Below are 15,040 nucleotides of genomic sequence, written 5' to 3'. Positions count from 1 at the left end.
CCCCAGGAAAAGAAGACCAAGAGTCACCTCTGCTTCTGAGGATAAGTTTATCCGAGTCACCAGCCTCAGAAATCGCAGGTTAACAGCAGCTCAGATTAGAGACCAGGTCAATGCCACACAGAGTTCTAGCAGCAGACACATCTCTACAACAACTGTTAAGAGGAGACTTTGTGCTGCAGGCCTTCATGGTAAAATAGCTGCTAGGAAACCACTGCTAAGGACAGGCAACAAGCAGAAGAGACTTGTTTGGGCTAAAGAACACAAGGAATGGACATTAGACCAGTGGAAATCTGTGCTTTGGTCTGATGAGTCCAAATTTGAGATCTTTGGTTCCAACCACCGTGTCTTTGTGCGACGCAGAAAAGGTGAAAGGATGGACTCTACATGCCTGGTTCCCACCATGAAGCATAGAGGAGGAGGTGTGATGGTGTGGGGGTGCTTTGCTGGTGACACTGTTGGGGATTTATTCAAAATTGAAGGCATACTGAACCAGCATGGCTACCACAGCATCTTGCAGCGGCATGCTATTCCATCCAGTTTGCGTTTAGTTGGACCATCATTTATTTTTCAATAGGACAATGACCCCAAACACACCTCCAGGCTGTGTAAGGGCTATTTGACCAAGAAGGAGAGTGATGGGGTACTACGCCAGATGACCTGGCCTCCACAGTCACCAGACCTGAACCCAATCGAGATGGTTTGTGGTGAGCTGGACCGCAGAGTGAAGGCAAAAGGGCCAACAAGTGCTAAGCATCTCTGGGAACTCCTTCAAGATTGTTGGAAGACCATTTCCGGTGACTACATCTTGAAGTTCATCAAGAGAATGCCAAGATTGTGCAAAGCAGTCATCAAAGCAAAAGGTGGCTACTTTGAAGAACCTAGAATATAAGACATATTTTCAGTTGTTTCACACTTTTTTGTTAAGTATATAATTCCACATGTGTTAATTCATAGTTTTGATGCCTTCAGTGTGAATGTACAATTTTCAAAGTCATGAAAATACAGAAAAATCTTTAAATGAGAAGGTGTGTCCAAACTTTTGGTCTGTACTGTACATATAAGGGATGATATTAAGTAACACTACATTCTGTAGACTGAAAGCCCGCAAAGGCAGGCCATCTCTCTTCTGTACCAGTCTGTCATTGTTAGATTGTTCACCGTCATTTATATTTGTATCCTGTATGTAATCCCTTCTCATGTACAGAACAATGGAATCAATGGTGTTCCTAAAATAAATAATAATAATTCAATATTTTGCCTTTAGAGCCGGCTTTCTACTTTGCTGACACTGATTATCTTGTTGATGAAAGTGCTGGATATGTGGAAATTCGGGTGTGGAGAACAGGAACAGATCTCTCCAAAGCTGCAACAATTACTGTTCGCTCCAGGAAAGCAGAGCCACTGTCTGCAGATGGTAAGAATGAAAATATAGGCCCACATTTATCAAAATCATAATTTGAGCCAATCTTTAGTGTGCTGACTTCAACTCAGCCACTATATTTTAAAATGTTTTACTTTAATAAAAAATTTACGACAGCACTTTTTAAGAATGATACCGTAGTGCGCTCCCCAATGTTAGGTAAGAGCCCGAGACCAGTGTATCAAATGCTGCAAGTGAATGCAAAATTTGGCAAATGGTGACCTTTTTACCTCCCTAGTGACAACGCCAAATTTTTCAAATCTGACGTGTTACTTTATGTGGTAATAACTCCGGAATGTTTGCACATATCCCAGTGATTTTGAGACTGTTTTTTCGTGACACATTATGTTTTATGTTAAGGAGTATTCCCATCTCCAAGATCCTATCCCAATATGTAGTAGGTGTAATAATAATATTAGCAAATACCTACAATTAGAAATGTAGTATAGTATTTTTGATTCATTCGCTATGTCTTTTTCCTCATGTGCAGGCACTGCAGGACCTTAGGTATCCATGGTTACGTCCACTGATAAAGTGACAGTTAGTTAGCTAGCTGCTAGTGGTCGTAACCGTGGATACCTAAGGTCCTGCAATGCCTGCACATGAGGAAAGAGACAGCGAATCAAAAATACTATACTAAATTTCTAATTGGAGGTATTTGCTAATATTATTATTATTATTACTACACCTACTACATTTTGGGATAGAATCTTGGAGATGGGAATACCCCTTTAATGGTAAATTTAAGTCGATATGTTTTGCATTTATTTATAAAAAAAATCTGAAATTTGACAAAAATTTCAAAAATGTAGTAATTTTCAAACTTTGAATGTTTATCCCTTTAATCCAGATAGTCATACCATACAGAATAGTTAATAAATAACATTTCCCATATGTCGGCTTTACATCAGCACCATCTGTAAATGTTCTTTTATTTTGTTAGGATGTTAGGTTTAAAAAGGTATCAGTAATTTTTTATTTTTTTCAAAGAAATGTACAACTTATTTTTTAGGGACCTATTCAGTTTTGAAGTGACTATGGGGTACTTATATATTGGAAAACCCTCAAAAGTGATGCCAATTTAAAAAAAGCACCCCTCAACATATTCAAAACTGCTGTCAGGTAGCTTATTAACCCTTCAAATGTTTTTCAGGAATTAATGCAAAATGGCATGACAGGAATGGAAAAGTTTAGTTTTACCACGTAAATGTTGCTAACTTCTGAACAGGCCAGTATAGCCGGCAGACTCTAAGGCCGTTATTTGGCCGTGAATTGCAATGGCAAACATCAGGACCACAAAATAATGATCTTAGGGTGCCGATGAAGTTAAAGAGGGAGCCCCCCCACACTCTGTTAACCCTTTAGATGCCGTGGTCCTTATTGACAGTAGCATCTAAGGGGTTAAACTACCATGGTCAGTGCCAACACCGATCGTGACTGTTGCAGCAGGATGTCAGCTATAGTGTACAGCTGACAGCTGCTGTATTTTCACCCATCGGGGGATGTATTTCTCATGTATGTCTGGTCAGAAAAAAGACATATTAATACACTTCCCAATGTTAGAAAATAGCTGGAGACCAATGTGCCAAATTTAACACGGCAATGTAACATTTTGTGCAAATTGTAGCTTTTTATATATGATAAAAATGGTTGCTACATAAATGTATTTTTTCACACATTTTAACAAGACAACTATGGCCCATGGAACTTTTTCTGTGACTTTTGTGTAGATGTGCAATCATATATATGTCATACTTTCTCTTCATTATTACATTTTGGAGCAGATACTAAAAATTGTGTAATAAATGGCGTAAAATATTTATAAATTTGGTTTAGGCAATTATGGCAATGAAATGTTGCAATTTGTGCAAAAATAATGTGACAAACAAAATGATAAATGCTCTAATTGACTTATCTAAAAATTGAAAAAAGCATCGGTTTTCCTCTTGGTGGGAACATTCTTGTGCATAAGGAAATTGCATATCCAGCAACTTGCTCATCTATAATGTATTATTGTTATTATTATTATTATTTATAAATCTATTATTAGCAGCACTCATGAGCAGGAGCATCTGATTGTAAGGCATGATAGCATACAATGTCTGTCAGCAGGATGCAAACCTGTGTTGAAGGTTTCCAGTGTTCTGTAGGTGATGATCTGCAATGTAAAGTCTGAGAATGTGTTTTCTTTACATATTTCCAGAATCAGTTCTACATATGATAATATATAATATGTTGTGAATATAACAAGATGGAGTAAGGAGATGTGTTAGCTTTTTTACTCAGTCATTATTCTTTTACCATACAGCTGGAACTGATTATGTCGGCATTAGTAGAAATCTTGACTTTGCCCCTGGTGTGAACGTGCAAAGTTTTCGAGTGACCATCCTTGATGACTTGGGCCAACCTGTTTTAGAAGGTCTTGAAAAGTTTGAACTAGTTCTTCGTATGCCTGTAAATGCTGCACTCGGAGAGCCAAGCAAAACTACCGTCACAATTAATGACACCATCTCAGACTGTAAGTTGATTATCATTAAATAGCCTGTTCTGTATAATGCTGAAAAGAGTGACGGTTCCATATGATACATATTAAAACACTACTCCAGCGTTTTCTTTTTTATTTCACCAATGGAGTGGTATCGATAAGTTTTCTGCCCCTAGTAAAATACTTACCAGCAGCCATCTTCAGCTCTTCCCAGTGCCGCTTTGGCCCCGATACACCATCTGACCAGTCTTCTGGTATGACTGACCAGAAGTCAGAGGTAACAGTCAAAAGTTCTCAATGTAAGTCTATGAGGGCCTCGTTCTGGCTCTCATAGACTTACATTGAAAAGTGACCTCTGACTCGCTGAGCATACACTGGAGTGAGGTCAAAAACTGCAGAAGACAACCGGAGTGACACTGAGAACAGTAGAAGACAGTGGCTGATAAATATATTACTAGGGACAGGTAACTTACATTAGTGACACCACTCCAGCAGTGAAATAGAAAAAAAGCACTGGAAAGGTGCTTTAATGGTGTAAAATTACTATAATTACTGTATTGTATATCATATCTGAATTTCCAAAATTGATATCTTACTTTTAATGCTCTTTCCTCTATAAAATTGATTTCACCAGATTGTGAGCAGGCACCATATATATTTGCTCTTTAGCAATTTCACTGCCATTCTATCAAATTCCTAACAATGTATTGCTTGCAGTGCCCAAGGTGCAGTTCAAGGAGCCAGTATATTTTGTGAACGAGAAGGATAAGCAAGTATCAGCTATAATATACCGAAGTGGTGATGTCAGCCAAAAATCTTCAGTTCGATGCTACACCCGACAGGGCTCTGCACAGGTTACACTGGACTATGAGGAAAGGCCAAATACTGAGGACTCTTTGGTAGTATTTGTGTCAGGTACTTTGCACAGCATTTCTATCAGAGTATTTTTTTATATATAAGATGTGTTTTCACTTGAGCTTTTTGCACCTTACAGTATAAGGCTGGAGCTATGCGGGGACATGTGTCGCATGACAGTCATTCTCAGACAATTTGCGCAACTAAAACATCTGTCTGCAAATTGCTGTCAAGCGACTATTTTAGAGCTCTGATTTTACTGTGACAAAATGACCAAATCGCAGATAAGTTGCATACAAGTCGCAATGGCATGTGACTTACACTGAAATCTATGGCAAGTGAGTTGCATGTGACTTCTGACCAGCAACCGAAAATCCAACATACTTGGAAACATTTGCGGTTCTGTGTCGCAGGAGATCGCAGATCACAATGTGACAACATAGGAAATCATCAGATGCAAAGTCGCAATGCAAAACTACAATTTCATAGTCCCATGACACATATAGCCGTGTAGTTCTAGCCTTAGTATGTTAAAGCCATTTTATTCTTTAAAGGGAAGCTATCATCAGAAAATGACCGATAGTTTAAATGAGGTTTTTGTGTTAAATGTATTTTTGTTTTTTTAATTTTGGAAGTGTTTTTATTTCTTATCACAGTCTGCATTAAGAATAGAAAATACCACTATTTTCACACTGTCCACTATAGCTTCCTATTGTTTCAGGAAACAACACATGCACATAGCTGACCTTATCTTTTGTAATAAAGTGTCTATTGAGCCTTTGCATAAGTCACTGTGAAGGGAGGGGGAGCAGGATCATCTGTGATATCATCTATTGTGATTTCTGGATCCTGGGCTATCAGTTATGTAAAGAGGTGTTACCTGTAATTGAAATACTGCCTCTGATAATATGGAGCCTTGCTGTAAACTTTTCCTGAAAAGGACAGGAAGTAAAAGTCCAAAAAAGTCTCAGAGACCAGTGAGAAAATTGAAGACTATTTTTTTTAATAAACATCATAATATAAAAAATAAAAACATTGGCATTTTTTTAAAATATGCATATAACACACAAAAAAGCGATTTAAACAATGTCATTTTCTAATGTTATCTTCCCCTTAAGTAATGTGGAATCTTGTTGGCATATTTCCTCAGGTGAGATAGAGAAGCCTTGTATTGTAATGCTAATGGATGATACAATCTATGAAGAGGAAGAAGAATTCAGACTAGTTCTTGGGACGCCAAAAAGTGACTCACAGTTTGGAGCTGCAGTTGGAGATCAAAAAGAAACACTGATGAAGATAAAAGATGTAGAAGACAGTGAGTTACTCTTTTCCTATGCACTGATGGATAATGTCTGCTTGTGGTTATCTTATCACAGCATAGAATGATAGAATGATAATTATATATGTACATATAGAAATCAGGTCACTCCCTTACTAAATCATGTCAGAGGAAAGAAGGATCAGTCATGTAAATTTCAATGCCCAGTACTTTTGTTCTTCCTGGAAATAGGCTCCTGCCACAAATACAGTAAACACATGCACGCCCTGCTGACAAGAGTATGCATGTGTATGGGGGATTGGATAGCTGTAGGAAAAATGAGCTTTTGGCCAACAGTTTGGTTAGGTCTCTTCACAGTTTTCGAAACCTGAAGTGGTTAAAAGAATTTACAAAAGACATAACATATGCACAGCAAATCATTTTGTTCATCATTTTTAATGTTTATTAAAAAGAGTTATTCTCAATTAAATTGCTTTAAAGGAAACCTGTCAGTAGGAATATCCATGTTAAACTAAAGGTATGGGCAGTATAGTGCTATCATACTAATTTAATACATACCTTTAGTGTAAAGATCTGCAGCACGGTTTTCGTTAAATCAGAATGAGAAATTTTGGTTTCCTCCATGCTTCCTGCTTCGGGGCGGGACATGTGGGCTGGACTGTAGGTAGGGTCTTCGGCTCAGCCCTCTGTAATAAGAGGCGATCAAAACATAATATCTACCCCAAAGTGATATCACTAAAAACATCAATCTAGGGAACACAACACAAGTCCTCACACAGCTCCATATACCGAAAATGTAACTGTTACAGCTCTCGGAAAATGATGACACGAGCGTAAAATTTTTTTTTACAAATTTCTGAATTTTTTTTTACTACTTATATAAAACAAAAACTATACATGTTGGGCATCTACGTAATCATACTGACCTGGAGGATCATATTGCCAAGTAATTTTTACCATAAAATGAATGCGAACACTCACAAGGATTAAGGAAGGTTTTTTCCGAAACGCGTCTGTCTCTAAGCATTTCTCCAGTGTTTTGGCATTTTTTGTCTGTTGGAATTCTCCTTTTAATCAAATTTCTATTAAAGCTACGATTTTAGAAGTCAATTACACTAGATTTTTTTCTTTTCTTCTGGGATTCTTACTGCAGCACTGCTGGATCCGTGTGTTTTTGACTTCTGATGGTGGGTGAGCTGACTTTCTTTTTTTTTAAATAAAATGAATGTTGTAAATAAAAAAGTAATTGCGGAATTACGCTTTTTACCCCAAAGTGATATCAATAAAAACATCTACTTAAGGAACAAACCCAAGTCCCCACACAGCTCCATTTACTGAAAATTGAATCTGTTATGGCTCTCGGAAAATGGTGACACAAGCGAAAATATTTTTTTTTACAAATTTCTGAATTTTCTTTCACCACTTATATAAAACAAAAACTATACATGTTGGGTATCTCTGTAATCGTATTGACCTGGAGAATCATATTGCCAAGTCATTTTTACCATAAAATGAATGCTATAAATAAAAAACTGAAAAGCAATTACGGAATTACGCTTTTTTCGCTATTTTGACTTTTTTCCCTGCTTTCTAGTTAAATACATGATAAAATGAATGATGTCATTCAAAAGTTCAACTCACCCCCCCCCCCAAAAAAGCCCTCATAGTGCTCTGCTGACAGAAAAATAAAAAAGTTATGGCTCTTGGAATAAGGGGAGGAGAAAACGAAAGCGCAAAAACGGAAAATCGCCCAGTTGGAAAGGGGTTAAAATGCCCAATTATCTCTATGTGTAAATATAGTGATAGCAGTTTAGACTCCAAAACAAACCATTAATAGCAAATGTGTTATAGCAGACCTTGTGATAAGCGTTATAGTTCTACTAATACTAATGTTCACCAGAGCTGTCACTCAAGGAGGAGACCTCCCCTGCAAGAAACCAGGACGTAAGGAAACTAGGGAGAATGCATTGTTCTGAGCAGCTCAAGAGACAACTTCAGAATACCCCTTTATGTTTTTTTCCAGGAAAAAATCCTTTCAAAAATACGCTGTGTGCACATACTGTACCCTAAGGATGCTGTCACGCATACTGCTTTTGTTGCTTTTTTTGCTACTATATTATAGCAGAGCTGCTGTACATTAAAAGATAGTGAAGGGGATATGTAGGACATGTTCACACTTTCAAAATTTGCAGAGTAAATTCCATATTGCAAATCCACAGGAATTTACAGAATAACAGCAGTGGATAAGGTTTTTAAAAGCCCATAAAACCCCATAAAACCTGCATGAAAATTAATGTATACTGGGGATTTTCAAATTTACAGCATGCTCATTGTTGTGCAATTTTCATGTGCATCTCACCCTGCCTAGCGCTTTGTAATGGAGTGGGGTGAAATCTGCAACAAAATCTGCAAGTAAATTACAATGTGGATGTTGGTGTTTCTCCCATTAGGCTGAAAAAGTATTAATTGTTAAAATTGAAAATTAGAAATACCATGATCTAATTTTTTACTATATGTTGTAATATAAATATTTCTAATAACTTCTTTAGGATAAAAAAGTGTCAAACCTTGTATATAGGAGAAAGGATGTACAGTATGTAGCCTATAGTGTTCTTTTTTTACTGAATCTACTTTATTTCAATGAAGAAAATTTACATTAAAAAAAACTTCACCATTTCATGGAATTGGACACAAATGTTGATGTCTAACATACAATGCTTTTCCCAAGTGTAAGACTTTTAATTGCTCCTTGTTTGTTACATTGTTTGCTGCATATTAATTCCTTCTCTGATGTCTGTGTAATTTTACAGAACCGATTATTAGATTTTCAGAAGTGAAATATAGTGTTAAAGAGCCTCAGGAAGTAGGAGAAATTGCTGTTGTAAAGATCCCAATCTTGCGTGTTGGTGACAGTTCCAAAGTGTCTATTGTAAGAGTTCACACAAAGGATGGGTCCGCCACTTCTGGTGAAGACTACAACCCATTATCGGAAGGTATGGAATATATTTATATATATTCAATGCTATTACCCCCCAATCATTAAAAGTAATATGAGACTTTATTATTACTATGCTTTGTGTCCAAGAGGCTGACTGACCTGATTAGCTGCAAGTATATCTGTAAAGTGCTGCAGAGAGGTAGTCCTGACCGAGCTGCTGTCCGGTTTCGTTCTGGCCCTTTACAGACAAACGGGGACCCAGTCCCAGTGTGCCGTAGGGTGTGGGGTGCATCACACTCACTTGTAAGTCGCAGGTCTCCACTAACTTCAGGTTTCCGTCCTCAGGGGTCATCGCCCCAATTCAGGGGACAACGGACAGACAAATTAACCAGTTCAAATTCATCAGGTGGTGACAGGTGGGATAGGGCACAGCAATTCACAGTTTCCTCCTCCTTAGTACAACTCCTCTTCAGTCATGTCGCTAGTTCGTCCTGGACTACCGCAAAGTCCACTGACTCTGTCCGCCTCAGGAATTTGACACATTAACAAAACCCAACTATACGATGGTAAAACATAAGGGAGTACCCAGGAGTGTAAATGTAGCCATATATAAACTGATAGTAAGAATGAAATTAAACTGTTGTATTACCTAGAACTCACACCAAGTAAATGCAGGGGCTCCTGGGTATTTGTAACCTTATTCAAGTAGAAAGATGAATCTTGTTTGAATTATGTGGCCTGGAGATCAGGGACCAAACCAGCTGGTCTATGTTTAGGTATACAGGAAGGGGTATTCTAGGTGCGCCTAATAAGAGTTTTTCTATGCGATGCTCCAAAACATATCTTCATTGTTTTCAGTATTTCAAGTGGGACAACACTGCAATACATCTCATCGGTGGGGGTGCCAAGAGACCCCCACTGTTTTGGTATTAGATCCTCATTTATGCATTTTCTTTCCACAGACATTGAGTTTAAAGAAGGGGACACTGAACATTTTGTTGACTTAGAAATATTATATGATGGGCAAAGAGAAATGCGTGAAGCTTTCACAGTTCATTTAAAACCGGATGATAACATGGTGGCTGAAACCCAGGTAGGAATCTTGCAGTATTGCATATGTGGAAAAAAAAAGAATTTAGCTTAAAAATGTCCTAGCGGAAGGAGATGTTAACTAACCCCCTTCACGATTCTCATTTCAACATTCAGTATATATACATTGGAAATATGCATTATAAATCCATGTATCAGGCAAAGTTATTACCAGTCATGTTACATATCTTTTCAGATGAACAAAGCAATTGTGTACATTGAAGAAATGGATAGTGTTGCTGATGTGACTTTCCCAGCTGTACCCCAGGTTGTTTCTCTTTTGATGTATGATGATACCACTAAATTAAAAGAAAATCCAAGTCCTCCAACTGGTTACCCTGTAGTATGTGTAACGGTAAGTTTATTGAAATTGGTAAGATATTACTTTACTTTGCATAGAAAAGGATTTTCAATCTTACAAAAATTACAGTAAAGAAGTAATTCAGAGTCTCAAAACAAGTTATTTCTCATTTGCGTCTTACATAGCACTGCACAGCACCTTTGTTTTGATGCCACAAGGGCTTATTATACAGTCTTGCTCATTGTTATTGGCACCCCTTCATTTTTTTCAGACTGTAGAATATCGTCAGAAAAAGAAATGGAAATGTACCAAAGTTATATCCTCAGGATTTTTTAATTAGTGGTCCAAAGTAATACAACAATAAAACATTTTTTAATTTCCATGTTGCAATTTCAAAGGAGAAACAGAATAAACAGCATGTGCAGCAATAAAGGCACCCTTAATTAATACTTGGTTGCACGCCCTTTGGCATTGCTGACATCCTCCAAACGTTTCTTGTAGCCATCTATAAGCTTCTTGCACTTCTCAGCTGGAGTGGTGCTACTAATCTAAGTTCGGTGCCATTGGTCTTATACTCAAAAGCCGCCGGCTTTTTGCTCTTCACAGCACCGCTCCTGTCCCATGGCGCCATCTTGAGACTGCATCTTTTGACTGACAGGAAGTCAGAGGTAAAAGTCACAAGCTCTCAATGTAAGTCTACGAGATCTTCGTTCTGGCCTTAGTTCTGGCTCTTGTAGACTTACATTGAGTAGTGAGTTCCGGATAGCTCAACAAACATTCGAGCGATCCAACAGGACAAATCCTGCAGAAGATGACTGGAGCTGCACCAATAGAAGACGAATACGGTGACTTGTAAGTTTATTACCAGGGGTAGGGAACTTAGATTAGTGACACCACTCCATCGGTGAAATAAAAACAATGCTGAAGTGGTGCTTCAAGTAGTCACTGCCACTTCTTTATAACCATGTTTCCTTAAGATGCTGTGTGTAATATGGGTCCCAAAATATTAGTACCCAATAACATCTACGCTGCCTAGAACAACACACATATACAGATGCACGTCTATATATTTATTTTGAAAAATAGATAAACTACTATTTTAGTTTTAAAATATGAATGAAATATAAATATAATAGGACATTTCTGGAAAATTGCGGTGCAATGTTAATTAAAAAGTGTATATTTAATTAAAGGGATTGCCCAGGTTTACAATAATAGTGACCTATCCTTAGGACAGGTCATCATTGCCAGATCACCGATCACCTTTTAATCGGTCCCGTACCACTGGAAGTACACAATGTTCAGAGTTTGAACATCACAGCTCCATACATTATTCTTTTGTACTGTAGCTCAGCTCCCATTCACTTCAATTTTGTCAGACCTCAAGTTATCACAAGTCATCAGTAAGGCAGTCCTGTATAATCCCTATAATCTGCATAATAAATTGTGTAACTCTGCAGTTACTGCTTTCTTTAATGATACAAGCTGATATTTTAATTTATTAACATATTGGTAACATCTTTTGTTTCCTAGGCATGCAACCCCAAATTTTCAGAATATGAAAAAACAGGCTCCATCTGCGTTGCAGAGAATATTAATGACACGCTTACTCAGTATCGTTGGCTGGTCAGTGCTCCTAGTGGCAGTGATGGGGTAACCAGTCCTATGCGAGAAGTGGATTCGAATACCTTTTTTACTGACACCAAATCAATCACTTTAGACTCCATCTACTTTCATGCTGGTTCCAGGGTTCAGTGTGCCGCAAGGGCTGTCAATGCTAATGGAGATCCTGGTCTGGAACTGATAAGCCCCATAGTCACTGTCAGCAGAGATGAAGGTTAGTGAAAATCAATATAGTATTCTATAAATGATATAGCTACAGATCTGGGCTACAAGACAAGTGGGACATCAAGGAGGAAGGACAAATAAGTTTTTAACCTCTTCTGCCTTCTCTGTTCTTACTTATTGTGTTGACTCACTGGGTATAGCATAGAGTACTCCACTTGACTAATCCTTTCATTGTTTGTCAAACTACACCCAAAAATGCTTTGAAAGTGAAAAATTACATTTATGAGAGCTGTTTTCTGCTATGACAAGTTATAATAAAAAATTACAATGTACAAATAGTACACAAGTATAGAATTATACCGTATGTCTAAAAGGCAGGCTTATGGGAATAAAAATACTAGTACTGTTATCCAGAAAAAAAGCCATTTGGTAAATTCTAAAAAGTTCATTTTTTTTCTCATTAATGTATACTCTGCACCCCATCTTGACTGAAAAAAAAATAGAAAATGTAGAAATTTTTGCAAATTTATTAAAAAAGAAAAACTGAAATATCACATGGTCATAAGTATTCAGACCCATTGCTCAGTATTGAGTAGAAGCACCCTTTTGAGCTAGTACAGCCATGAGTTTTCTTGGGAATGATGCAACAGGTTTTAGTTTTTCACACCTGGATTTGGGGATCCTCTGACACTCTTCCTTGCAGATCCTCTCCAATTCTGTCAGGTTGGATGGTGAACGTTGGTTGACAGCCATTTTCAGGTCTCTCCAGAGATGCTCAATTGGGTTTAGGTCAGGGCTCTGGCTGGGCTAGTCAAGAATGGTCACAGAGTTGTTCTAAAGCCACTCCTTTGTTATTTTAGCTGTGTGATTAGGGTCATCATCTTGTTGGAAGGTGAACCTTCGGCCAAGTCTGAGGTCCAGGATATCTCTGTACTTGGCCGCATTCATGTTTCCTTCAATTGCAACTAGTCGTCCTATCCCTGCAGCTGAAAAACACCCCCATAGCATGATGCTGCCACCACCATGTTTCACTGTTGGGATTGTATTGGGCAGGTGCTGAGCAGTGCCTGGTTTTCTCCACACATACTGCTTAGAATAATCACCAAAAAGTTCTATCTTCGTCTCATCAAACCAGAGAATCTTAGTTCTCATAGTCTGGGAGTCCTTCATGTGTTTTTAAGCAAACTCTCTGCGGGCTTTCATATGTCTTGCACTGAGGACAGGCTTCCGTCGGGCCACTCAGCCATAAAAGCCCGACTGGTGGAGGGCTGCAGTGATAGTTGACTTTGTGGAAGCTTCTTCATCTCCATCAATCTTGAGGTTCTTCTTTACCTCTCTCACCAAGGCTCTTCTCCCACGATTGATCAGTTTGGCTGGACGGCCAGGTCTAGGAAGACTTCTGGTGGTTCCAAACTTCATCCATTTAAGGATTATGGAGGCCACTGTGCTTTTAGGAACCTTGAGTACTGCAGAAATTCTTTTGTAGCCTTGGCCAGATCTGTGCCTTGCCACAATTCTGTCTCTGAGCTCCTTGGGCAGTTCCTTTGAGCTCATGATTCTCACTTGGTCTGACATGCACTGTGAGCTGTGAGATCTTATATGGACAGGTGTGTGCCTTGCCAAATCAAGTCCTATCAGTTTAATTAAACACAGCTGGACTCCAATGAAGGAGTAGAACCATCTCAAGGAGGATCACAAGGAAATGGACAGCATGTGTCTTAAATATGAGTGTCTGAGCAAATGGTCTGAATAATTATGACCATGTGATATTTCAGTTTTTCTTTTTTAATAAATTTGCAAAAATTTCTACATTTCTGTTTTTTTTTTCAGTCAAGATGGGGTGCAGCGTGTACATTAATGAGAAAAAAAAGAATTTTTAAGAATTTACCAAATAGCTGCAATGAAACAAAGAATGAAAAATTTAAAGGGGTCTGAATACTTTCCGTACCCATTGTACATCAAATTTGACAACACTTGAAGCCATGCTTACATGAGCAGTGACCCCAAACAAGAAAGTTCTGCTCTGTTTTCCATAAAGCTTCTCTATTTTTGAAGACAAGGTGAGGTAGAGTATACTCTAAGGCAGTGTTTCCCAAACTCCAGTCCTCACGGACCCCATCAACTCATGTTTTCAGGATTTTCTTAGCATTGGCCAGGTGGTGAAAGTATCATCAGGGCATCAGTAATTCTCTTAGCTGTGCAGCACCATGGAAATCCTGAAAACATGACCTGTGGCGGGCCGTGAGGACTGGAGTTTGGGAAACACTGCTCTAAGGCAAACATCTGGGTGAAATTTTTCATGAGAGTAGTGCGGCAAAATGTTTAATAAAGTTGCTGCATCTTTAAATATAACACTTCTGTCAATAAATTTTCTGCCAGTCTTTATGCTAACCCTTCGGGAGTGAAAAATGTTTAAAACTTTGCAATTCATAAATCTGGCATCCTACTCACCAGGCTAAGCGCAAGCACTTTCCTACCTTCCTACTTTTTGTTCGAGTGGAATAAAGTTGCAAAAAGTCAAATATTTTTCTGTACAAAATACTTAAGACAAAATTTGAAACTTTTTTTTAAGTCTTATTACCGGCCTGATTTCCCTGTATGATCTAGAAGTAGCATGATGTGCATTCTACCATATCTACAGATTAAAATGAACCTCATATTTGTACATTTTTGCTAATTTCACTAGGATTAATAAAATTATATTTGTTCTTTAAGGCCTTTGTCAACCACGTGTTCCAGGAACAGTAGGTGCTGAACCTTTTTCTGCGAAAATTCGGTACACTGGCCCTGAAGATACGGATCATCCAAATCTGATAAAGCTGACTGTAACAATGCCACATATGGATGGTATGAGTTCCATGTTTTTACCTTGATTATTGATATCC

The 15,040-nt window shown here is 38.1% G+C and overlaps 1 protein-coding gene across 1 annotated transcript in view; it reads left to right on the top strand.

Annotated features, from left to right (window-relative positions):
• FREM3 (FRAS1 related extracellular matrix 3) overlaps positions 1 to 15,040 on the top strand; it is a 105,549-nt gene that overhangs the window by 77,638 nt on the left and 12,871 nt on the right. The window contains exons 7-15 of the mRNA XM_073642298.1: positions 1,265 to 1,414; positions 3,729 to 3,938; positions 4,623 to 4,820; positions 5,911 to 6,075; positions 8,850 to 9,032; positions 9,940 to 10,070; positions 10,263 to 10,421; positions 11,901 to 12,204; positions 14,871 to 15,002. Of these exons, the coding sequence (XP_073498399.1) occupies positions 1,265 to 1,414; positions 3,729 to 3,938; positions 4,623 to 4,820; positions 5,911 to 6,075; positions 8,850 to 9,032; positions 9,940 to 10,070; positions 10,263 to 10,421; positions 11,901 to 12,204; positions 14,871 to 15,002 (1,632 nt within the window). The remainder of the gene's footprint in view (positions 1 to 1,264; positions 1,415 to 3,728; positions 3,939 to 4,622; positions 4,821 to 5,910; positions 6,076 to 8,849; positions 9,033 to 9,939; positions 10,071 to 10,262; positions 10,422 to 11,900; positions 12,205 to 14,870; positions 15,003 to 15,040) is intronic.

Source organism: Phyllobates terribilis, unplaced genomic scaffold (assembly GCF_046119375.1).
Source record: "Phyllobates terribilis strain yellow unplaced genomic scaffold, ASM4611937v1 Scaffold_1__5_contigs__length_1240528914, whole genome shotgun sequence".
NCBI classification, from domain to species: domain Eukaryota; kingdom Metazoa; phylum Chordata; class Amphibia; order Anura; family Dendrobatidae; genus Phyllobates; species Phyllobates terribilis.
This window is presented reverse-complemented; position numbering and strand designations above follow the sequence as displayed.